Source organism: Ceratotherium simum, chromosome 37 (assembly GCF_057802395.1).
Source record: "Ceratotherium simum simum isolate JZ-2026a chromosome 37, ASM5780239v1, whole genome shotgun sequence".
Lineage (NCBI taxonomy): Eukaryota > Metazoa > Chordata > Mammalia > Perissodactyla > Rhinocerotidae > Ceratotherium > Ceratotherium simum.
In genome coordinates this window covers 1214914-1240527 of record NC_141936.1, presented here as the reverse complement: position 1 = coordinate 1240527, position 25614 = coordinate 1214914, and the positions used below count along the sequence as shown (strand labels likewise).

Below are 25614 nucleotides of genomic sequence, written 5' to 3'. Positions count from 1 at the left end.
ACCCTGTTGGGTTTTAGGTGAGAAGAAAGAAGGCAGAGCTGGGTCCGGGTTCCCAGCAGCCCGAGAATTCGTTAAGTAGTGAACACAGGGCCTTTTGTTGCCCTGGATTTGTTAGTTCATTGAGCGCTGCTTTCCCAACCCTGTGACTGGGACTTAGCTGCACATCCAATTAAGCATTTTGGAGTAGTAAAATTGCTTGCCTTTGAGCCTCCGGTTCTCTGTCCTTGATGTCCTTGATGTTAATGACATCAGCTGACCTTGGAGCCTTTCTGTCTGCCAGCCTCCGTGTGAGCACCTCATGGGAAGGGTTTCATGGACGCGTCAGAGCCGTGCTGTGAGAGCATCCTGTTATTTTTTCCCCTTTTGTGGGTGAGGGAATTTCCACACTGAGAGGGTAAGTAAGGGCCCCAGGAACCTACAACCTGTGAATGCCTGGGCTGGGACTTGCACTCTGACTGCAGGCACCGGAGCCAGCTCTCTACCCACCTTCCCCAGGGGATTGTGCACAGCATGGAAAGATGTGCAAGGATACTCATGTGTGAGCACCCTAGCAGGGTGTTTGAGGTAGTTGTGGCATGGATGCACTTGCAGCAGAATGCTATGAGACCATTAGACATTTGATGGAGATCGGTGTCTGTGAGGAGTGACCACTGGTGGAGCATTGTGTCTGTGAGGAGTGACCACTGGTGGAGCATTGTGTCTGTGAGGAGTGACCACTGGTGGAGCTCAGCGCCTGTGTGGAGTGACCACTGGTGGAGCATTGTGTCTGTGTGGAGTGACCACTAGTGGAGCTCAGCGTCTGTGTGGAGTGACCACTGGTGGAGCGTTGTGTCTGTGTGGAGTGACCACTGGTGGAGCTAGCGTCTGTGAGGAGTGACCACTGGTGGAGCATTGTGTCTGTGAGGAGTGACCACTGGTGGAGCATTGTGTCTGTGAGGAGTGACCACTGGTGGAGCATTGTGTCTGTGAGGAGTGACCACTGGTGGAGCATTGTGTCAGTGAGGAGTGACCACTGGTGGAGCTCAGTGTCTGTGTGGAGTGACCACTGGTGGAGCATTGTGTCTGTGAGGAGTGATGACTGGTGGAGCCTGTTGTCTTAGTGGAATGACCATCTCATTGTCGAGAAGAATAAAGATGAGGAAACCACAGGTGTGGTGTGGTTTCATTTATGGATCTATGCATAGAGACCTCTGGAAGGAGATTCATTGCTGGGTGTGAGGCTACTGCTGATTTTTTATATTTTTGTAGTCTTTGGGTTTTTTTTTTTTATAGCATGTGTCATTTTTACCAAAAGGTGGGGCTATTATCAAAAAATAAATTCAAGTGTGGGAGAAACTCATATACTGTCTTTGATTTTCCAAAGATTTTTGTAAAGTTGCAGGTGAAGGATACGAGTGACTGGGCACTGCTGAAGCTTGAGAGGCAGTGGATGAGAGTTGTATGTTGAGGGTTCTCTGAAGAGCAGCTGAAGAGTTGGGGTACTCTGGAACACACTGTGTGTACCTCGCCTTGGGGGCATCAGTCTGTGCCCTGCTGAGTCTGGGAACCATGTGCAGAGGAAGGGTTTCCTCAGCCAGGATCTGGGGACAGGAGGGATGCTGGGCCTCTCCAGACGGTCCTTGACTTAGGATGGTTTGACTTACAATTTTTTGAGTTTACGATAGTGTGAAAGTGATACGCATTCAGTAGAAAACGTACTTCGAATTTTGAATTGTGATCTTTTCTTGGGCTAGCGATATGCGATAGATACTCTTTTGTGACGCTGGGTGGTGGCAGCGAGCCGCAGCTCCCATCAGCCCTGCCATCCTGAGGGTAAACAACCAATACACTTCCAACCATTATGTGCCCGCACAGCCATTCTGTTTCTCACTTTGAGTACAGTATTCAATCAATTACATAAGATAGTCAACACTTTATTATAAAATAGGCTTTATGTTAGATGATTTTGCCCAAGTGTAGGCTAATGTAAGTGTTCTGAGCACGTGTAAGGTAGGCTGGGCTAAGCTAGGATGTTTGGTAGGTTAGGTTGTATTAAATGCATTTCAACTTACCATATTTTCAACTTATGATGGGTTTATCTGGACGTAACCCCATTGTAAATCGAGGAAGATCTGTAGTTTCTTAATTGAAGCAACACAAAATAAAATGGTGCATAGGTCTTGTTAGCATGGCAAGTAGGCACCAGTCTCTGCATATAGCGACCTCCTTAGGGAGTGGGATGTGGCAGTGGTGGAAGCTGGTGGCTGTGCCCATCTAGTAGCATCATCGAAGTGAAAACAGGTTCCAGGCCTTGATGTCCAGACCTCTTAGCACCCAGGGCCTTGGAAGGGTTTGCAGAAGGGTTTATCTCTCATTTCCGGAGGTTAGTGCCCCCTCCCCCGCCCCCTGAGTAGCACCCTGCCCCGCTGCAGCTAACTGCTACTAACCAAGAAATCGGGGGTGCACTAGAACCCCCACTTGTCCAGGAGCTCTCATGCTTCTTGCCCCTGAAGCATCTGCCTTCATCACGGCAACTGGGCACATGCTCCAAGGTGACACTTGGCGAACCTTGGGTTGGCCATGACAGCTTACTCTACCTTCTGTTTAGTCTGTGGCCTCTCTTGCATACAAAGATAAAGGGTGCGGTTTATTTTGATTTAGTCCTTTAGGTTTTAAACATTTTAAGTCTGAAATAATTAAGTGCTTGGGGCCGGCCTGGTGGCGCAAGCTGTTAGAGTCCGCGCGCTCCGCTGCAGTGGCCCGGGGTTCGCTGGTTCGGATCCCGGGTGCGCACTGATGCACCGCTTGTCAGGCCATGCTGTGGCAGCATCCCATATAAAGTAGAGGAGGATGGACATGGATGTTAGCCCAGGGCCAGTCTTCCTTGGCAAAAAGAGGAGGATTGGCAGATGTTAGCTCAGGGCCGATCTTCCTCACACACACACACACACACACACACACACACACACACACACGCAAAAAGAAATAATACAATAAAATAATTAAGTGCTTAAATCAAGTGGCTTTTTTTTTGTTTTGTATTCTTTTTTGCTTTCTCTCCCCCAGACCTCTCTCCCTCCTGTCTGGCAGACACTGACTCTGGCTTGGAATCTGAAAGGTTCAGGAAGTGGGTTGGCAGGCCCTGCCTCCCCATCCCTGCATTAGCAGAGCCCCTGCCCAGTCACATATGTTTGCTTTGTTAGTGGTTGTCGAGGTGGCTCCGCTAAGGTGCTGGGATGAGGAGGCACTGAGACACAGACTTCCACGTGGGCTCTTTATACGGAAATGCTGTAAGTGATCTCTGGTGTTATTCTACGAAATTATAAAATCTTGATCAGTGTGTGTCTTTGGCTTCAATAGCTACTCTGACCTACGACACTCTCCGATTTGCTGAGTTTGAAGATTTCCCAGAGACCTCGGAGCCTGTTTGGATACTGGGTAGAAAATACAGCATTTTCACAGGTATCAGCCATGCTGGAGCCCGCTGTGTTCTTAGTGCTCAGTCTGCAGAAAGCATTTTGTGGTAATAATAGTTATCTGCTAACTTTCTGTAACACGTGACCTACAAATTTAAGGCTGTGTCTGTACATGTTTTCTTCTTTTAAACAATCTTTAGAAAAGGACGAGATCTTGTCTGATGTGACGTCGAGACTTTGGTTTACATACAGGAAAAACTTCCCAGCCATTGGTAAGTACTCCATTGTCACAACACGTGACGAAATATACATGTTTTAGCAGGAGGAAAACTTAGATTTAGAGCGTTGACTTCAGTAGCCGGATCCTCGTCACTTGGCTTTAGTCCTCATGGCAGCCCTAGTTAAGTAAGCTGGCTGAAGTCTCGCCCCTGGTTGTGGCAGAGCCAGATTCCAAACCCAGGACCACGCTACTGAGGGTGCTGGTTTTCCAAGTGCAGGTCACAGTTTATTACCAGAACGTAAAATCAGGATAATGAGTCACCAGCATTTAAAAATGCAGAACAGTACACCTGAAATTTATACAGTGTTGTAAACCAATGTTACTGCAATAAACAAAAAGATAAATAAATTAAAAAAAATAATAAAAATGCAGAACAGAGTGGATGTGAAATAGTGTGTTACCGTAGTAAGGCAGTATGTGGCTGCAGGAGGCTTTAATTTGTTTATATGCTGTCCTGGGTCATGGTTGTACAATGTGTTTCTTACTGTAGGTCCAGGAGGTTTGGAAGCCATTATTCATCGTCTTTTCTGGTATGTTCCACACTTAGTTGTGGGGAGAGCTGAAGGGCAAGGTGGATGTGACATGTTTTCATGTAACACTAAAATACACTGCATTAAAAGTAGTTCTTCATCATTGTGCCCCTGGAGGTGGACAGAGGATGGGGACCAGCTCTTGGCCTGGCCTTTGCCAGTCAGAGAACCCGAGACCAGAGGTTCAGGACCAGGAGGCTGCACCTCCTTAGTGGCTGGTCTTGATTCGGTCCCTCTCCTCGATGTGGTTTCATCCGTTCTCCGCAAGTGAGGTGGGCGCAAAATAGCTGCAGCGCTTGACCTCTGGGAACGCTGAGACATAGGGAAATGAGCTCAGCATCACCACAGGTTAGTATTTCATGATGTGATTGGTCAGATGTGCTCTGGAAATGGTCGTTTGTCCCACAAGGTCTTGTTTCACATCTGCTCCGAGGCCGCTCTGCTCGGCCCTGGATGCAGTTGAGACGTGCTGTGTGGTGCTGGGAGGGACACCACTGTCCTGCAGGCAGAGGTCAGATGTCTGAACGCATGGAAGAGGACGGGCTAGAGAGGAGCTTTGTGTTGTTTGGCAAAGTTGTTAAGGAGGAGGTGGACCGCTTCAGTTCCACAGGCCAGCGGTGTCTATTTCCTTCCCTAGCCCCTTGGAGATGACTTGTTTGTATGGGAGGTGGGGGGAATGTTAATGACAGGTACCAGTGGTAGTGGTTTCTGTGCCAGGCTCTCTGCAGAGCACGTCACACAGGGATCCTTCTCTGGTCCCATCACTGTCCCAAGAGGTTGGCTTTGTCTACCCATGTGCTTGGGAGGGCCTGCCAGAGGCTCTGAGGTGGTGCTGTGGGTAAAGGGTGGGGCCAGCTGGACTGTAACCCACATCTGTCTGATCCCTGAATCTCTGCCTGTTGTCTTGCTGACGATTAGGGGCATTTCCTGTCATGTTAGGGCCTCTTCGGCAATATATGTGGTACCAGAGTGCTCAGTGTCAGAGTCCTTCTATGCCCTGGCAAGTGGACGTGGCCGAGCCCAAGGGCATGTGTGCTCTAAGTGCTGAGGGTTGTTGCTGGCCCTCTCTGAGTTACGGTTCTGCCCTTACTGCATGTGAGGCCCCTTCCTGCACTCCCCACAACTGAATCTTTGCCTTGCTGGTGGTTAGAAAATGGTTCTCCTTATTTGACCTTGCGTTTCCTGGGTCACTCACGAGGCTGTGTCTTTTCATATGTTTTCCAGACATTCTTATTTTTCCGTGACTTCCTTGTTTACATATTTTGCCCATTTTGAGGGGGTCATTTATCAGGACAGTTCACTTCCCAGCAAATGCAGCTTTGGCAGGACCAGGTTCTAAATGGTGTGTGTCACCCAAGATGGAGCTGACGCCTGCAGTGTAGAGCTGACTGGAGCTTGTTATGATCAAGGCTTCCTGCGGTGGACTCTGGGCCTGTTGGGCCATCTGACAGTGAGTGCCTCTCTCTTTGTCCACCTTGACAGGGGGAACCGGCCCCACCTCGGACACAGGCTGGGGCTGCATGCTGCGCTGTGGACAGATGATCTTTGCCCAGGCCCTGGTGTGCCGGCACTTAGGCCGAGGTGAGTCATGGTGCTGGGGACAGCGATGTTCTTAGGAAGCAAAAAGGACTGTGGGGTTAGGTTGTGTAAAGGAAATCCCTATAAAACAGAGTAGGATTCAGGGTTTTCTAACCAACAACCCACTTTTTCATTGATTAAAAAAAGTGACTTTAAAGAATACTGATAAATGTTTGTCTTTTAGAAATTATCTTTAAACCACTGAAACCATTTTCTGCTTTCTGTATGGGCTTGTTTTGATGGGTTGACATATGTATATTTGAAATCCTGGAGAATTTGCCTTCTAATTTTAGAAAGGTTCAAACAGGGTTTGGGTGCCATCTGTGTCTTGAGTGTTTTGTAAAAGTGAAGGCTTTTGTCTCGTGATTTGGTAAAACTGAACTTGTACACCTGTCTTCAATAGATTGGAGGTGGACACAACGGAAGAGGCAGCCGGACAGCTACTTCAGTGTCCTCAATGCATTCATCGACAGAAAGGACAGTTACTACTCCATTCACCAGATAGGTGGGGAGAGGGCAGAGTGCGCCAGGTCCTGGTCATTTAGAATGACTATTAGCACATCGTTGGGTTCCCCTGAGAGCTTTTCTGGCATTGTGAGGTGTGAGGCTGTAGATCGCTTTGGCCTGTAACCACTGTGGGCTGCTGTGGGTGGTCCAGGCTAGCGCAGACCCGAGGCCTTGCTTGCCCTTGCCTGCTGCATGGCCTGCAGTGGCGTGGTGCTCGTCACAGCATCTGTGAAAATCAGACTCAGTGATCTTGAAGGTCCCTTCCTCTCTATGCCCTATCAGTGAGTCTGAATGCTCCTTTGTTTTAAGCCAGTCTAACTTTTGAGCATCATGTTCTCGCTTGTAGAAGGAAGTAAGAGTATAGCTCTGAATTGATCTGAGTCATTTCATTTCCTAATCTTGCTCCTTATTGAAGGACTGGAATCTTGGCTTGTAGTGAAGGACAGACCTTGAGTCGGCACCTGTCCCTTTTGGAGGCAGCGTCCTGGTGTCTGTCAGGAGCTCATGCTGGAGGCGGAGTGGGGGCATGCCTGTCCAGGCTTCCTGTAAAGTGTTCCTAATATTGCATGCCGCTAGAACCAGCCTCTCCTAAGAGGTGAAGGGAGGGCTGTCAGGGGAGTCGGGGACCGTGTGTGTCACTAATCAGATCTGTTTCCTGCAGCACAAATGGGAGTTGGCGAGGGCAAGTCTATCGGCCAGTGGTACGGGCCCAACACCGTCGCCCAGGTTCTCAAGTATGTACCACACCCCATCCCTCTCGTTTCTTTGGGGGCAGCAGGAACATATGTTTGGTGGTCAAACTCTTCTAAGTTTTCGTGGCTAAAGGAAGTAAGGGGTCTTTTACTCTTTCCTTCAGGGCCCTCAGGAGTGTCCTTAGAGGTGACCATGCCAAGTGGTCTTGTGTATCAGAATTTATGTTTTCTAATAAAATGAATACCTTCTTCCGGATTGTGCCCATTGGATTGGGCCTTTGTTCTTTGTCTGTGACATGGATCCATCCGTTACGGTGGTTTCTGACGGTCTGGGAAGTGGAGACTGGTCTGGAACGACAGCAGTGTGGTGCGGGCAGGCGGCCCTCTCTACTTGGACCTCCACCTCTGTTCTGACTGATCTCCTCTTCCTTGAAACCTCTGTCTCCAGTGACAGCTTTCCCTCAGCATCCTGCCTCGTGTATCTCCCTTCTGCTCCCTGTCCCCACGGGAGTCTCCCACAGGCACCCATGCTTGGCGTTTCTGAGACTGCCCTTCTCTTCCCTCCATCCCCTAGCCAGCTCCTCCTCCTCCCTGCAGTGAATGGTTGCTGTCTCCACACAGCTGCTCTTGCCAGATTTCTTGTGATCCTCCAGGACACTTCCTTTTCTTCCATGTCCAACTCCTAGCCAATCCCCAGGCCTGCCCACTGTCTCTTGGTCTTCTTACCCAGCCCCCACCACATGCCCTTTAGAGTCCCAGCCCTGCATGCCTTGGAAGTGTGGTCTGTCTGTGGTCTCTGCATGGTCTGTGTGTGTGGTCTACATGGTCAATTTGTGTGGTCTGCGTGCATGGTCTGCATGATCAGTTTGTGTGGTCTCTGTGTGGTCTGTGTGTGTGCCCTGCCTGTCTTGCACCACTCACTGATGCCTTCCTCCCCACTGCTGCCCTGAAGCAGCCCCGTCGAGGTTGCCATCAATCTGTCTTCATGTCTGAGTGCCAAGTTTTGGTCCCTGGCTTACTCAGCCATCCTGCAAGTGGCCCTTGAGGCAGGTGCTTGCTTTCTCTTTTTGGAAACCCTGGGCCTCTCAGCCACACTCTCCGGTCCTTCTCCTGCCCCTCTGGCCACCTCTGCCTCCGTTGCTGGCCCCTCCTACCCCACCATGAGCACTGCAGGGCTCAGCTTGGGCCTTTGGCTGCTTCTCTTCACTCTGTCAAGGCCCGGCTTTAGCTATTGTCTTCACACACACAGCTCCCAGTCACATCCCCTGGGCTGGCTCATGTCTGGATGCTTACTCAGCAACGCCCCTTGGATGTCCACGGGGCATGTCAACCTAACAGTCAAAACCCACAGCTCGCCCCTCTCCCCCATCCCCCCTGCTTCTCTGACAGTGAATGGCAGCACCATCCTTCCAGGAGCTCAGGCCAGAAACTGGGATCATGCTAGACCCGTCTTTCCCTTAACACACCCCAACCAAATGTGTCCAAACTCTGACCAGTGTTCGTCACCTCACTGGCCCCACCCTGGTCCAAGCTCCATCTCTTGCCTCCTTGTCGGTCTTCTCTCTTTGCCATCCTAGAGTCTGCCATCCTTGAAATAGCAGCAGAAGTCATCTTCGTAAAATAAGTCAGCCATCCATCCATCCTTGCTCAGAACTGTCCTGGGGCTTCCCAGCTGACTCTTGGGAAAGCTGCAGGCATGGGCTGGGTGTGCTCTGCCCTGCACTCATTTCTGGCACACTGCACTTGTGCTCCTCAGACACGCCCACCTCAGGGCCTTCGCATGTGCTCTGCCCTTTGCCCAGAACCTCTTCTCCCGGCATCTGCCTGGGTTGCTCCCCACACCTCTGCCCAGACACCCCTTGGCGTCAGGCCTTCCTGTACCTGCGGTGGTGCACCCCTCCCCGCCTCCCGCTTTGTTGTTCTTCATGGCACTTACTACCCCACACGGTTACTTCTTTCTTGTCTGCCTCCCCTCTGCAATGTCAGCTTCTCAAGGGGCTGCTTTGTCTCTCATGTGTCATTGTGTCTTCAGCACTGGGCCTGGTCCTCGGCGAGCACGAGCTCAGGAGGGAGGAGAAGGGAGGCGGCTGGTGGAGCCCTGCACGTGCTCTCCTGGCGTCTGCTCTGGCCTTCCCAATGGGAGGGGTCTTTGTGGTCGTCCTGACACCCCCCGCCCTCCACCCGTGTCCCCAGACACCAGGTCCTCCCTCTCACCTGGGAGCCCCTTGTTTGTTTGTTTGTTTTTGTGAGGAAGATCAGCCCTGAGCTAACATCCATGCTAATCCTCTTTTTTGCTGAGGAAGACCGGCTCTGAGCTAACATCTATTGCCAGTCCTCCTCCTTTTTTTTTTCCCCTAAAGCCCCAGTAGATAGTTGTATGTCATAGCTGCACATCCTTCTAGTTGCTGTATGTGGGACACGGCCTCAGCATGGCCGGAGAAGCAGTGCGTCGGTGCGCGCCCGGGATCCGAACCCGGGCTGCTAGTAGCGGAGCGCGCGCACTTAACTGCTAAGTCACGGGGCTGGCTCAGGGAGCCCCTCGTTTTCATCTCAGTCCTGCGAGCCCGCATCCACAGCACCCAGGAGTAGCTCACATGGCCCTCCTGTTACACTTTTGGTGGCAGAGTCTGCCTGTCTCTCAGAACCTTTGTTCTGTGACCACAGTTCCTCATCACTATCATTTCCAGTTGTTAAACCACAGGTTTCTCTCTGAGAACTCAAATTGTTGTCAGGTCGGCATTTTTGTGGGGAGATCTGGGGGATAAGGTGTGGCTGGCCTGCCTCAGAGTTGGTGAAGCATGCAGTGTCTGAGACTCGGGCTCACGTTCTAGTTCCCACCTCTGTGTGTGACTAGATTAGGAGGTGACGCCCCTGAGAGGCTCTTGTGTGAGGACTCTCTCTACAGATGGCAGCTGGGGTAATGGAAGGAGTGCTGAGCCCCAGGTGAGAAGAGATGGCTCAACCTCAGCTCTGTCCCCCACCCCACCTGTGGCACTGGGCATCTCTGGGCCTTGGGCTTTCTCGTCTGAGAAACAGCTAGACCTCTGTGATATCAGCTGTTGCCCTCGGTTGTCCTGCAGAGTTGAAATGTCTTTGAATTGTGAAGGCTCATTGGCGTGTCCTCCCCTTTCTGTTAGGAAGCTCGCTGTCTTCGACACGTGGAGCGCCTTGGCAGTCCACATAGCGATGGACAACACGGTGGTGATGGAGGACATCAGTAAGTGAACGAGAAGGCAGGGGTCATGGCCGATGGCACTCAGGAGTGGCTGCTGAGCCCGCTTCCCTGTCTGGCCCACAGAGGGGCCTCGATGGGAGTGGCGTGACTGGCAGTCCTTCGGAGCAGGTCGGCACCCTGCACAAGGCCAGGGGACCTCTTGTTCTCTGCGGTGTAGACCAGGCGAAGGGAAAGGCCTGGATGCTCTCCAGAGGTGGGTTACTTAGTACTCTTGTTGTTTTTGTGTCTTTATTACAAAAATTTGGTTAAAGCGTGCTGGGGTTTAGCTGCCTTTGTGGACGTATTCTGGTTCAATCCCTTTATGTGCATTAATGCACCACAAAGAAAGGCAAGAACCACTTTTTTTTTTTTTTTACTTTTATTGTTTTAGGTTTTCTTTTTTTTTTTTTTTACTGATGTCATAATAGCTTATAACATTTTGAGATTCCAGTTGTACATTATTATTTGTCAGTCACCGTATAAATGTGTCCCTTCACCCCTTGTGCCCACCCCCAAACTCCCTTCGCCGTGGTAGCCACCAAACTGTTCTCTCTGTCCGTGTGTTAGTTTATATTCCACGTATGAGTAAAGTCATTTAGTGTTTGTCTTTCTCTGTCTGGCTTATTTCATTTAACATAATACCCTCCAGGTCCATCCATGTTGTTGCAAATGGGACAATTTTGTCTTTTTTTATGGCTGAGTAGTATTCCATTGTATATATATATATACCACATCTTCTTTATCCAACCATCTGTTGGTGGACACTTGGGTTACTTCCACTTCTTGGCTATAGTGAATAATGCTGCAGTGAACACAGGGGTGTATAAGCCTCTCTGGATTGTTGATTTCAAGTTCTTTGGATAAATACCCAGGGATAGCTGGATCATAAGGTATTTCTATTTTTAGTTTTTTGAGGAATCTCCATACTGTTTTTCATAAAGGCTGCACCAGTTTGCATTCCCACCAGCAGTGAATGAGGGTTCCCTTTCTCCACATCCTCTCCAACATTTGTTATTTTTTGTCTTGGTGATTATAGCTATTCTCATGGGTGTAAGATGATAGCAAGAACCACTTTTTAACTACACCACGTTAAGCCAAGGTGTAAATGAAGGAGGAGCATAGCTCTGTTCCTTTTTCTGGAAGGATCCACTGGGAACCTGAAGGAATCCAGGCATGCTGAAGTTTAAGTCCAAGAGGAAGATGAGGGCTCAGTTTGGCAAATAGAGAGTGAGTTTTGAATTCGTGCTTTACGTTCTATATTACAGTCAAGCTGACAAAACCCTATTTAATGCCTTACTAAATTTTTTACTCAGCAGCACCTTTTTCCCAAAGAATTTACCAAAGCTGCCTCAACCCCAGTGTTATTGAAGTTCCACATGGAGGCTGTTGCCTTGAATCCAATTTTGCGTAGGAAAGAGCACCTTGAGCGATGCCATTTCTAAGTGTGCAGACTTGCAGGTTGATGTGGACATTTGAAAGTGGGGCTTGCACACGTGGAGCATTGCTGAGAGAGTGCTTGTTGGCTCGCGGGTGGGGCTTCCTTGCTGGTAACCTGTCCTTTTCTTCCATCTGGGGACTCTGTCAGGGTAGTGTCGGGGAGCCGGGGCTGGGACTTCTTGGCGAAGAGCAGTGCGGATTTCTGCCTGTCTGTGTGCTCTTCCAGAGCTCCCTGTCTGTCAGTGACGCTCCTCCCCCAAGAGCTGATGAACCTGCTGCCATAACAGAAAGATGTACGTTTCTTCTTTCTGCCTTTTCCCCACATTCCAGTTCTTGAAATTTTTGTACAACATGGGAAACTTAGGAAATGTACGAAGAAGGGAAAAAGTCGCTTGATTTTACCACTCAGAGATAGCTCATATTGACATGTAGACATACTGCCTTCCAGTGCTTTTTCTGTTTTTCCAAAAAACACTTATGTAGCATCGTGAGCATTTTCTCCTGTCATTGAAAATGTTGTAACTGTCTTATTATCTGGCTGCACAATATTCCATTTCACCTTGATTTCTTTCTTCCCCCCAGTGTTGGGAAACCACTTGCCCCATCGTTCTTCACCCACCTCAGGGTCTAGCCCAGGCACTCGTCCAGTCCCTGGCTTCAGACTAGAGATGCTCGTTGCCCCGGTATGGTGGCCAGCAAGGAGAAAGGGGCAAACTGCTTTCCAGAACCTTTGTCCCTTGGGGCGGGGTGTGGTGCTGGTGGGGTCCTGGAGACGACTTGACTGTGTGCTTGGACGCCGGCTCCACTCTCTTCTGGGGTCTCCGAGTTGTCTGTAGCAGCACTGCTGGAACTGTGACAAGACATGCGCCTGGGGCTTGTCTGAGGAGGGTGTGGGTCTGGTTCTGGGGAGGGGCCTGAATCTGCATTTTCAGGCTCCCAAGTGGGATTTGTGTGGCTGCCTGTCTGTGATCAGGGCCCTGACTCACTGATGTCCTCCCCTCCACCGAGTCAGAAGTGATGCGTGCTCATCACAGGGACAAGTGGAGGATGTTTGATGCCCGAATTTAGGAAGAATAGCATCAGAACACAACCAGCAAGGACACTGGGGCTGGAAGCAGGGCCTGCACACGATGTGGTAAGGTGCGGGAGAAATGGACGTAATTCTGAGTGGCCTGTACTAATTGCTTTCTGCTTCAAGAGCCCCAGGAGAGAGGCACCGAGGGCTTCAGTGAAGATAGATCACCTGCTTTTCTAGGCCACCACTCAAAGTCACCCAAGGTGGCAGGACTGGGAGAGAAATCTTGGATTCAGCAAAGCAAAAGGTGGAGAAGCAATGCCTAGCCAAGCAAGGGCTCTTGTGGGTGGTTAGACAGGAAAAGACTTCTGGTGTCAGAAGTCCCACCAGAGCCCCTCCCCAGTAAAAGCCAGCTCACAACATTCCCTCTCAGACTTCACGGAAAGCGTGCTGGGGAGGAGAGGCCTTGCTCCTTGGGGTGTCCCTGTCCATGCACCTGCCGTCCATTCTCTGAGGGCCAGCAGGACATCCAGAACAGGCTCTGCCAGAGTCGAATGTTGATATGTTGATAGATGTAGACCTTTACGAGCACAGTAGACAGTGAGAAGTCACTGAATTTAGGGAGAAATTGCAGGTCGAGAAAGATAGTCTGGTAGTGAGTACAAATGGCACCAATGATCAAACATTAAATACAAGTTAATCAGAGAAAAAGTGTGTAGAGGTGGAGATCCCAACGGCAGAAATAGAAATCTCTGCAAAGAAATAGAGGTGATTGTACTTATTCGACCGTCTGGAGGTGTGTGGGCAGGTGGCCAGGAAGGAACAGGAGAAAATGGCTGTGGGCTGAAGGAGGAGTAGAGTCTTCAGAGCTCAAGACCTCCAACAATTTAAGAATATTTAAATATACACATTCCTAGTGACATTTCCAAATTGCAAAAAATAAAGAGAAACTTTTATAAGCATCCAAATAATAATAATAATGGCTGCTTGTGAAGAAAGGCGATCCAAGCTGGCCCTGCCATCTCATCTTCCTGCCACACCAAACGCTGCCGGAAAATGTTCACTATTCTGAGAAAAACGCCGGGGTTCCCGAGGCGGGGGAAGGCATAGGTATTGTTTAATTGTTGTCGTTGATAGAAAAATAGAGTGTTTAAATATGTTAAAAATGTTAAGGGAGCATTGGAAAAATACAAATGGGTGCCTGGGACAACCGGAAACCCATTCTTTCTTACCACCAGGACATTTGTAATGTAGCAGGCCGCACACAGACTCGGCAAGTCCTGTTAAGTGCAGCAGTGACAAGCAGGCCTTGCCTCCATCATTTCTTGAGCTGATCCTTGTGTCTGCTGTTACTCAGATAGGGGGTCTGTGCTACTGGTGAGGATCTAGTCAGCATGGAAAATGTGGGTTCTGGCAGCCAGCGCCCATCCTAGGGTCTTTCCAAAAGTCACCTCATAAACATAAAAGACACCTTCTTGGCTCTCAACTGAGGAAATTCCAAGGGTTTTGGGAGCTCTGTGCCGAGAGTGGGACGAAAACCAAACATATGTTTCTTACTGTAAATCCAACGTCACAGAAAGATTAGGCAGCCAGAAATAAAAAGAAAGTTAAAATACCCCCTCCCCAGTTCTTTTTCCAGCTGTCTGTTTTGAGAACTTCAGTCCCAAGGTGAAACACAGCCATGAGCCCTGACCTGGGTTCACGTAGGGATTCTGGCACATTTACTTTCTCACTGGTCCACCACCGTGTCACAGGCCTCAGAAGAGATGGTAGTGCTGTCCCAGTGACCTCCTGGTCAAGGAGCCAGTGCTGTGTATAGTTACCATGCCTTTTTAGTGTCCTTCCATCTAGGAAGTTCTCCCTCTTTTTTTTTGCTGGTTTTTCATAGCATTGACATTTTTGAAGGACCCAAGCTGGTTTGGTAGAAGTTGCACACTCAATCTGTTTGTTTTCTATTAGATTTGGATTAAATCTTTTGACCAAGAGTACTACCCAGTGGCTGTGTGGTCCTCAGAGCCTCACAGCAGGAGGTTCTCCTTATCAGTAATGCTTCTTGGGTCACCTGGGTAAGACGGGGTCTCTGTTTCCCTTGTGATTAGTGAATGATCTGAGGGTGGTACTTAATGCGCGTTGAGAGTTTTTACCTAGTGTCCGAAGTGGTGGTTTCTCTAATGCATTCACTCCCTTATGTTTATCGGTTGGCATTCTTCTTGAGGAGAGCCCTCTTTTCTTCCTCCTTCCCTCTCCTTATTTACATTGGGAAAACGTTTTTTAGAGTCAACCCCTCATAGGAGCATGCTGCTTTTCAACTGGCAGCCCTGGGTCAAGGCTATGCCTCTTTTTGTGGAATTCTTTTTTATTTAATGTGTTATCCATTATGGTCATTCCACGTTTACCCAAATTTGGCTGGTGTGCACCCCTTCAGGCTGGCTCTGTCTTTTGACATGTTCCTGTCATTTTTGTTGTTGTTCGAGCACTCCCTTTCTGGCATTAATTAGATTTGGGCTCACCTAGTACTTTCCCTGCCGCAGCCCTGGAATCAGCCATTTCTCCAGGAGCCATGGTTCCTGCTGATGGGGTGGGGTGTTTAGAAACCACGGACTCAGTGCCTGGTTTGCGCAGGGCTACTGGGGTGTCTCTCCCCACCACTAAACCCCCTAGTAACGTATTTGTTGAAGGATCACCCCCTGCATTTAGATGGAACAAATAAGTTGCCTAAACGTTTAAAAGGAAGGAGAGAAGTTACTCCTTGTTGCTCTCCTTGCTGAGGGGCCACCGGAGTTCTGAAGGCCCGGTCAGTGCTGCCTCTGGCTAGCTGGTGACTCCATGGTGCTTGTTTTATTATTGCTCTCTAAGGTGTTTTGTGTACATGCTGTATTTCACAGTAAACATTTTAAATTGAATATGCATAGAAAATGTCTGATTCTTGTTTCTCTGTGGATGACAGGATTAGTCTTATGCTTTATTTTCCAATCACTTGGCTTTTTTATACCCTTTCCCTATGACAGAATGATTAGGTACCTGTTTCTTTTGGGTGAACTTCTGCCTCCTCCTCTTCAGCCCATAAAAGCACGTCTCCGTTTTTCAGGAAGGTTGTGCAGGAGCAGCCTTCCATGTGTAGGGGCCGCTGCATTTCCTGCAGATTCCAGCCGGCACTGTAATGGGTTCCCTGCTGGAGCTGAGGTCACCAACAGGCTGGCACCATGGAGACCTCTGGTGCTTCTCATCCCCTTGCGGCTGGGGCTCACGGACATCAACGAGGCCTATGTGGAGACACTGAAGGTGGGTCTGTAGTGGGTCCGTCCTCTTGCTGACCAGCAGGGGGATTGAAACCCTTCAGTTGTCACCATCTTGCCCCCTTCCTCCTGCCCTCTGTCCACCTCCTGGCCTGGACCTGGAATGTTCCAGTCACCCCTCCTGCTGGCCCCTGTGCTCCCATGAGCTCGCTCTTCCCTGCCACTGCCCTTTGTGGCCTCTGCTCCTCCTGCTGACTCGGTGGTCCCACTGGCCTCTTGTCTCCATTTCTCCTGCCCTGTGGAATCAAACCGACTCTCGGCCTCGGTGTGCCGGCTGCCTGCCCTGCACACCTGTCTGCCCTGTGTGCAGGCCAGGTTGACCCCTGTCTGCACCTCCTCCCAGTGCCCCTCACTACCACCTTCCTCATGCCCACTTCCTATACGGAGCTTTCCTGAGGGTGACTGCAGATTCTGTGCTCCTGAGCCACAGTTTGTGTTTCTTGTCCTCCTTCCTGACTAAGCTCTTCAGGACCACGTCTTCTCCTGTCACTCAGGGCCTCCCCTGGTGGTGGGCGGGTGTCCGCCTTCTGCCTGCCTGCTGCACTCAGTTGTCCACACCTGCCCCTCTTCAGGGATGTGGACCTCTTCCTCGCACTTGGGCAGCAGGCCCACAGTGTGCTCAGCAGCTCCTCCTTCCCTCCTCTTTCCTGCAGCGCTGTTTTATGATGCCGCAGTCCCTGGGGGTCATTGGAGGGAAGCCCAACAGTGCCCACTACTTCATCGGCTACGTTGGTGAGTGGTGGGTCTGCAGCAACGTCCTGGCTGGCCAGAAGCCAAGGAAGAGGGAGTGGTCTTTAGGGCAGCCCCCTCACACCTACCTCCACCTCCCTGCACACCGAGAGGCATGGGCTTGACCCAGGGCCACCAGTTGAAAAGTAGCGTGCTCCCATGAGGGGTTGCTGTGACCCCACCTGGCCCTTGCTCAGCCTCCTGTGTGCCCTCCTTTCCTGACAGTCTGCTTCCTGCCCCATCTCTACCCGCTGTCTCTCCCAACCTGGCTCATCCAGTCAAGGGGATTTTGGTGTGGTGGGTCTGAAATGGGCCCCTGCCTGCTCCCTTTTGGCTGACTTCCCTGTCATCTTGCCCAGGTGAGGAGCTCATCTACCTGGACCCCCACACGACGCAGCCAGCAGTGGAGTTTACCGACAGCTGCTTTATCCCAGACGAGAGCTTCCACTGCCAGCACCCTCCCAGCAGGATGAGCATTGGGGAGCTCGACCCGTCCATTGCCGTGGTGCGTCCCCCAGTCCATCACATTTCCTCTAACCGAGTGAGCTTGTGGGCAGGTGTTCTGAGTCATTTTGTGCCAATCCTGCTCTTTTAGAAAGAAAAAGAAAGACTTCAGGTGTTTGTAATTTTTTTCAGTGTTTTGGAATAAGCATTACGTTCACATGGTTTAGAGTTCAGAGGGCACAAAAGAGTTAACGTCTGTTAGTCACTCACGTCCCTCCCAAGGCCGTCCGCCTCGTGTGTGGCCCACGCAGCTTTGGTGTGGGCCAGACTGTGAGTGAGTGTGAGCGCACGTGTGAGTCAGCAGGAGTGTCAATGAATGTGTCCCCGCCTTTTAACATAATGGCAGTTTACTCACTGCTCTGCACCACCTCTTTGGGGTTTTTTGGTTTGTTTTTTAGTTTTTTTGACTTAACGTGTCTGCGAGATGATCCCTAAGAATGAGCTTCCTTGCTCTCTTTTGATTACAAGGCTGGAATTTTTGGTTGTGACTTATGGAAACCTGCCTGCTCTCAAAATGTATTTGATGGACAAAGAGGCCAAAAATTCCTAGAAATAATTACATCCCTAGGGGAGTAATTAACTGAGTCATGAACTCTAGGAGGCAAATCTGGTCCTGAAACAGGATGTCTTCTAGTTGTACTATCTGTGGGTCTCGTGTCACATCCTGAGGTTGGTGGCCCCAAGGAGGGCACCAGGACAGTGGGCTAGAGCTCAGAGGCTCGACTCTCACAGGAACCCACTCATGAATCCCTTGTCTAACTAAAGTGACATATACTTATTACAGGAACTGCATCTTGGTAGCTTATAGTGGTTGATGCTCATGTAAAAATAAGGTCACACTAGGAAGCCGGCACCATGGACGAAGGCGGTGGACACATGGAGACGAGCAGCAAGGAGGGTGCGTGTCTGAGCTCTCGGCACACGGAGGAATGACTCCCATCCTTGCCTGTGAGGAAGAGGAGTGCACGCTGGCTCCTCGGGAGAAACAAGCCTTTCATCTTCCAGCAGAACGTTCCATGTGTCCTTGCACCAGAGCCCCGAACAGTAGACTGTCAACCGGGTGGGAGACAGCACCCTGTCTGAGTCTCTCCTCCCGTTTCCTGTTGCTGTTTTCCTTTCTGTGTCTTATTCTCTTCTTGGTAACATCTGTAGTCCTGGTGGTGTTTAGAATTCGGTAAACTTTGCATACAGTGGTTCTAAGCACAGTTTTCCCCACTGCTTCCCACAACTAACTGTTTCTCGGTAGGTGGCCCACTTTTCAAGTTGTGCTGTGAGTCCTGGTGGCCTTGGCTCCTGAGCTGCTCAGGAGACAGTGGGTCAAGGCTGAGTCTCATACCTGCCAGCCCTGCCCCAGGGTCACAGGGAGAAGAGAGCTCTCAACATGTAATTATAACCTGCCTCATTCTCAGGCCTTAAAACATGACCTGGGTCAGTCAGGGCAGAGGGCAAAGGGTCGAGCCATGGACAGAGCCCGCAGAGTAATGCGGAGGCTGGGAAGTAGGATGGTCTGATGTGTGGTGATGGCAGCATCCAGCATGTGCGCCAGGGTCCCTGCAGGGGCACTGGGAATGGAAACTCTGGCCTCTTCAGGTCACTACCTATTCAGCGTCGAGGTGCAGCCTGGTCATGCTCTTATGCCACTCCCTGCTTACTATTGTTTTTCGTTTTAGGGGTTTTTCTGTAAGACTGAGGACGACTTTAATGATTGGTGCCAGCAAGTCAAAAAGGTTGGTATCGGCTCCCTTGTTTGCCTGGGGCAGGGGCTGAAGGCCAGTCTCAGGATCTCTGGTTTGGGATCCTGCCTCCGACGCTCACTCCTCCACCAGTGCTTGGTGCCTGGCTGTGGAGCTTCCCATGGCCCTCATTTGGCCATTGCTGTGGCAATGTCCTCATCGTGATTAGAGAGCATGGGGACAGACGTTGTACATGAACTTTAGAATGGGATTTCTAATTCATCGGTCTTGTGTGGATCAGGGGTGGTGGGAGTGGAGTTTGCCCCCGAGGGGTGCTCATCAGCCTTAGCACATGTTGCCCTCCATGTGATGGATGGATCTGATCACATGCGGTTGTTGTGGGGCAGCACCGTGTCGGGTTCCTGTCTTGGCATGGGGTTAAGAGCCTTCTTGTGGAGGCTGCCTCTGCTTTCTCATCAGCGTTTTCTGTCTGCTCGCAGTGGTGGTCTCTGAGGTGGGGGCACTAGGGCTGTACCCCTTGATGGGCCATGTCTAACAGCTGTGTCTTGCTCACAGCTGTCGCTGCTCGGAGGTGCCCTGCCCATGTTTGAGCTGGTGGAGCAGCAACCTTCCCACCTGGCCTGCCCCGACGTCCTGAACCTGTCTTTAGGTAAGTCCAGAGGCTGCAGGGCCCTGTCGCAGGTGGGGACAGGGGTGTTCCCTATTTTATTGCTCGGGGTGTGGTCTGTGCGATGCTTCCGTCCTCCCTCTTTGGTTCCCCCCAGGTCCTATTCCAATTGCTTTGACCTTTAAGATTGTGTGCACTCAGATGTGATTATTGGAGGTGCTGTGTTTGTGGGACCAGGGACACTACTGAATGTCCTCCTCCTCTCATGCTGAGTACAGCAGCATGCAGTCAGCTGCCCTCTTCTTCACCCCATGTGTGGTCACCTGGCCCCATGGTGTGGAGCTGGGCGTGCTTCTCACGTGGTCACTGGGCTTCTGTGTTCTCTAGGAACACACTAGACTTTCTGTGATGAGGCAGTGCTATCTGCACGGTGCAGCACAGAAGCCAGCCCTGCTCTGGCAGACTGTGGCCACAGGTGGGCTCCATTTCCCACTACTCAATGGCTCTGGGCCTGGGGCCTCCTACCTCATGCAAGTGCTCGACTCCCCTGAAGTGAATTGAGCTTGTGGTACATTGAAAACGGGGACTCAGCAGTGAGGCCATGAGCACATCCAGTTCATGCCTCCATCTGTGTCACTGTAAAGATCACCATGAGGAGGACAACAACACAGCCCACTGCCCTATGTGTCTGTGAAGATCACTGAGGAGGATGATGACGGAGCCCTCTGTCCCATGTCTCTGTGAAGAACCCTGAGGAGGAGGATGAGGGAGCCCACTACACCATCTCTGAAGATCACTGAGGAGGAGGATGACAGAGCCTGCTGCCCTGTGTCTGTGAAGATCACTGAGGAGGAGGAGGATGGAGCCCGCTACCCCGTGTTTTTGTGACGATCACTGAGGAGGATGATGACGGAGCCCGCTACCCCGTGTTTCTGTGAAGATCACTGAGGATGATGATGACAGATCTCTCTGTCCCATGTCTCTGTGAAGCACCCTGAGGAGGAGGAGGAGGAAGAGGGAGCCCACTGCCCTGTGTCTGTGAAGATCACTGAGGAGGATGATGACGAAGCCCTCTGTCCCATGTCTCTGTGAAGAACCCTGAGGAGGAGGATGATGGAGCCCACTGTCCTGTGTCTGTGAAGAGCACTGAGGAGGAGGATGACGGAGCCCTCTGTCCCATGTCTCTGTGAAGAACCTTGAGGAGGAGGATGATGGAGCGCACTGCCCTGTGTCTGTGAAGAGCACTGAGGAGGACAATGATGGAGCTCTCCGTCCCATGTCGCTGTGAAGAACCCTGAGGAAGAGAATGAGGGAGCCCACAGCCTTGTCTCTGTGAAGATCACTGAGGAGGACAATGACGGAGCTCTCTGTCCCATGTCTCTGTGAAGAACCCTGAGGAGGAGGGTGACGGAGCCTTCTGTCCCATGTCTCTGTGAAGATCACTGAGGAGGAGGAGGACAGAGCCCTCTGTCCCATGTCTCTGTGAAGATCACTGAGGAGGACGATGACAGAGCCCACTGCCCTGTGTCTGTGAAGATCACTGAGGAGGAAAATGTTGGAGCCCTTTGTTCCATGTCTCTGTGAAGAATTCTGAGGAGGAGGAGAAGGAGGAGGAGGAGGAGGGAGCCCACTGCCCTGTGTCTGTAAAGGTAACTGAGGAGGACGATGAAGGCGTCTGCTGCCTGACGGAAACCTTAAAGGGGTTGGAGTGCCGGCATTGGAGACTCAGGACAGATGCCCCATCAGTCCCCAGATGGTACAGGGGGTGGGCACCCCCTCTTGGGACAGGAGGCCCTTGCCCTCCCAGCCCCTGTCACTTCCCTCTGTGCTCTGTTGAGAGGTGCATCTGCTGCTTCTCTTGTTTTCAGATGAGCCTCTGGGCTTCTCTTTTCTGTCCTCCCATCCTCTCGCCAGCCAAAGATCTTGACCCCGTGATCACAGGGCTGGACCCTCCTCCTGGCCTGCTCAGACCCATCAGCCTGGGAGACTGGACGCCTCAGTTGGGCAGCCTTGGCGTCCTCTCACCTCCTGCCATACCGAGGCCCTCCCTGAGTGAGCACCCTCGCCTGCCTGGCGCAGGGGCAGGACCAGCTGCAGGGCGAGTGGGCCCAGGTGCAGGGTGTGGTGGGTGGTGTCTCTTCATCCCCACAGCCTAGAATGACCCACGCCAGGTGTCTGACGAGGTTTTCTCTTGGTTCTTCTAGATTCTTCTGATGTAGAGCGACTGGAAAGATTCTTTGACTCAGAAGATGAAGACTTTGAAATCTTGTCCCTTTGAAAATCTTGGAGTCAGGGGACAGTCTCCACTGGCCCTTGCTGGGGGTGCCTTCAAGAGCCCAGCCCTGCCTTGGGGTGCTCGGTGCCGCCACATTTCATCCATCCAGCCCACCCACCTCCACCCTTGGACAGAGGACTGCGCTGTCCTGGAGGCCTTACTGCAAGGAGTGGAACTGCTTGGCCCAGAAGGCTCGGCTCGTCGGGGCTACAAGGTGTGAACGAGGAGCTGCCCGCAGGAAGCCCAGCACAGCCGGGTCAGGAGCTTCTGAGAGCAGAGCCTTCACCCTCCAAGAGCTCTTCCCGTGACACTGCCAGCCCCGCGTTAGTGCGTCGCCTCTGTCCTGCTTCCTCCTGGGCTCTCAGTTCTGGGTTTGATTTGGAATTAAAGTCCTGTTTGAAGTTACTCCACACAGACATGAATTTCTGTTGGGCGTGTCCCAAGTCAGTCTCAGAAGACCTGTGGCGGGCGTATGAGGAGTGACGCCCGCGGACTGGGCTGCCTGCCCTCTGCCCGGTGTGGTTTATCAAGGGCTACCTCAGTGGGAGATCGGGTGGAAAGAATTAGGGCAAGGTTTCTCCTTGCTTTGAGCAGAAAAATAGCAAAGGGGTGTGTTGTGGTGGAAATCCAAAGATGCCAGTGTGTGACTCACAGGGACAGAGACACGCCCGCTCTCCGGAGCCCGAGCGGGTGCGCCCCTCTCATGTCTCCTTGTGGGCTCTGGCATTGTGACATACCTGCGTGCTGCTGCTTTCTCAACGCGCCAGCTTCCCCAGCGTGGGTGGTGGGTGGAGGCTGACAGGGAGCTGCCCTGGCCTGTGAACCTCAGGCCTCTGGCAGGGTGTGCGGGGCACTGTGAGCCGGGCTCGTAGAGGCCAAGGGGTCCAGGGCATGCCGCCACCAGGACTCTTTCTCCTTCCCCTTGTCCTTCTCAGAACCGCCCTCCCAGTCACTGAGGCTTTGGACAGGTTTGGGGCCGGAGGGTAAAACTCTCAGCTTTATGGTGCGAGACAGGCGCCCCATCGCTCGTGGCATCAGCTTGAGATGCGTCCAGACCTTTCTCAGCACCGACTGCTCTCAGCACCTGCACCTTTAACCCTGGGGTCCAGCTGGAGTTTACTGCTCCTGCGGGCTTGTGGCTGTCCTGGAAGAGCGGCTTTTGTCCCACCATCAGTGTCAATAATGGGGTGGGAGCTCAGGGAGGCCTTCCTCCCTGGGTGGCAGCACTTGTGCGCACGTCTGGGCTATGCCTGTGCGTCCTGCTGGCCCACCGAGCTAGCAGAGGACACCCCCGCACCCCAAGCATTGCTGATATAAGTTATTTCCTTTTTTTCTCCTTTCTGTCGCTCCACCCCCCTCCCATCCCCTAGGTAGCATCAGGGTAGGGGAGGAGGGAAGGTTGGGACAGTTTCCATTCCTTCCATTCCTTCCGGGCTGCATCTTTCTGAAATGGCTGCCGCCGGCTGGGCGCCGGGGGTCGGGGGTCCTGTGCGGTCCTGCTGTTGGTGGACGGTGAAAGTGGGAGAGAACTGGACCAAAGGGGAGCTTTGTCTTGTGTGTTTTGAGAAAGACTTACTGAAGAGAATGTTCTTCATTCTTAGTAGTATAGTTTGCAATTCTTAATGGCAAATAACATTTTCAATAGAAAACAAAGCTTGTTGTCTATCTGTGTCTCCATTTTTCCTCAAGTCATAGTTGGATGTGACAAGAACAAGTACATATTCTAAGCTCTGGTGACATATGGAAGATTCTAAGTAAGGATTTGGTGGGCTGACGTGGCAAGCTTGTTTCCCCCAGACTTGGGCAAATGGCACCCGTCCTGCTTCTGACCCGGCTTTGCAAGCTGTGCCACTTGTCCTCGGCCTCTTGTGGCCCTGAATGAAAAAATGGCAGCAAGCTTGATTTTCGGAGTACACGAGGTCGCCTGCTTCCTTCAGCAAGCGGGGTGGTGGGAAGCATCCCCGGTGTAGCGTTAGCCTTAGCTTGAGTTATAAGAGCAGTGTCCTTCCAGATAAGCTGAGACTGCTGGCTGCGGGCAGGTGCTTGGTGCCTCAGCCAAGTCACCACTGCGTGGGTCACGCAGGAGGACATGAGCAAGGTCCGCTGGCCCTGCCTTCAAAGTCCTGATGGGATAATCAGAGTGACCCTGACCCGCTTGGCTCCCCCGCCTCCTCCCACCTGCCTGCCTGCCCACCTGCTCTCCAGTTTAGGTGCAAGGGGACCAAAGCCAGACAGGAAAGCAGGAAGCACTCTGCCGGTGCCGAGGCAAGGTGGCCCAGGAACCATGGCCTCTAGAAAATGCCCGTGTTAGCTTCTTGTGCTTTAAGAAAATCTCCACACTCAGTGGCTGGAAACACCAGACTTTCTCTCTCAGGATCCTGGAGGGCAGAGGTCTAAAGGTGTCGGCAGGGCTGGTTCCTTCTGGAGGCTCTACAGGAGAATGTTTACTTGCTTTTCCAGCTTCTAGAAGCCACCTGTATTCCTTGGCTCACAGCGCCTTCCACCATCTTCAGACCCAGCGAGGGTGCATCACTCAGCCCCGCTCCTCCTGCCATGGTGTCTCCTCTGACCAGGACCCTCTGCCTCTATTAGAGACCCACGTGACTGCACAGGCCTTCCCAGACGATCAAGGGTGGGCTCCCATCTCAGGGCACCTTTGCCATGCAGGTGCCCTGCTCACAGGTCTCAGGGATTAGAACATGGATGTCTTTGGGGGCTGTTATTCTGCCCATCACAATGCCCAACAGGGTTTTTTAGGGAGAGACAAAAAGTCAGTGGAGACAAGGCACTCCAGGGCATGCAGCCCCCTCAGCCATGCCTGCCACTGCAACCCTGGCCAGGATGTTTTAAAACAAGCTGTATTTGGGCCGGCCCCGTGGCTTAGCGGTTAAGTGTGCGCGCTCCGCTGCTGGTGGCCTGGGTTTGGATCCCGGGCGCGCACCGACGCACCGCTTCTCCGGCCACGCTGGGGCCGCGTCCCACATACAGCAACTAGAAGGACATGCAGCTATGACATACAACTGTCTACTGGGGCTTTGGGGGGAAAAAAAAATAAATATAAAAAAACAAGCTGTATTTATGACAACAGTGTATGTAGCCTGTGAATTTTGAGGCCTGTTGGACCATTTCTGCCTCCACTCCAGTCCCACTGCCCATGGCCTGCGGGATTCCACTCAGCTCCGGTCTCTCCTCCCCTGAGCTCCTGCCCACCTCCAACCCCACAGGCACACCCGGAGAGGGTGGTCTGTGCTGCAGCCTCCACCTCCCCCAATATCCTGACCCAGGCCCCAGAAAGTTCTAGTCCCATCTCCAGCCCTCCACAGCTCCAGCTGAGGGGGTCATGCTCAGCCCTTGTCCTGACCTGTGCTGCGTGCTCAGGGCACAGCCCAGACCCACCTGGCTCAATCTGGTCATCTCACCCAGGCCCACTGCCAATGCCGACCCACCCCGAGATCCCCAACCCTTCTCAGTGCCAGCCTGACCCACCCTGTAGTGGCCACAAGAGGCAGACAAACTACTGGTTTCAGGTCGTCTTAAGAAATAAACCCCATATTTCGTTTCCGTTACACAGTATGTGACCCTGGTTATGTAAAATTCAAAAAGATAAGTTAATGACAGTGTTGCCAAGGCATCTGTGCTGGTGCCCTGGGACTCTTTTAATGAAAACGGTCTAACTCTGCACGCAGATCCTGATTGCTTGGTCTGGGTGGGCGTAACCAGACCCTTCAGATGGACAGATGCCTGAGGCTGACCTGTTGCCATCGGCAGGGCTGCAGGGAGCTTCTCAAACTGTGAACAGACAACACACAACTGTGCTCCCCAAGACTGTCCCCTCTTGACTCTCTGAGCGTGCACTGCAAC

At 51.8% G+C, this 25614-nt stretch overlaps 1 protein-coding gene across 4 annotated transcripts in view; it reads left to right on the top strand.

Moving 5' to 3' along the window:
• Positions 1-24804, top strand: part of ATG4B (autophagy related 4B cysteine peptidase) — a 31814-nt gene extending 7010 nt beyond the window's left edge. The window contains exons 2-13 of one of the 4 annotated variants that reach the window (XM_087424549.1): positions 3340-3441; positions 3596-3667; positions 5688-5786; positions 6187-6288; positions 6952-7024; positions 10120-10199; positions 15737-15930; positions 16598-16676; positions 17033-17178; positions 18848-18904; positions 19427-19520; positions 24214-24803. In XM_087424549.1, the coding sequence (XP_087280675.1) occupies positions 3340-3441; positions 3596-3667; positions 5688-5786; positions 6187-6288; positions 6952-7024; positions 10120-10199; positions 15737-15930; positions 16598-16676; positions 17033-17178; positions 18848-18904; positions 19427-19520; positions 24214-24449 (1334 nt within the window). In that variant the 3' untranslated portion in view covers positions 24450-24803. Of the gene's footprint in view, positions 1-3339; positions 3442-3595; positions 3668-4165; positions 4206-5687; positions 5787-6186; positions 6289-6951; positions 7025-10119; positions 10200-15736; positions 15931-16597; positions 16677-17032; positions 17179-17961; positions 18076-18847; positions 18905-19426; positions 19521-21682; positions 23419-24213 lie in introns of those variants that run through there. The other 3 variants (XM_004427758.3, XM_087424550.1, XR_015550057.1) reach the window with 3 other exon arrangements.
• Positions 24805-25614: the final 810 nt, after the last annotated feature.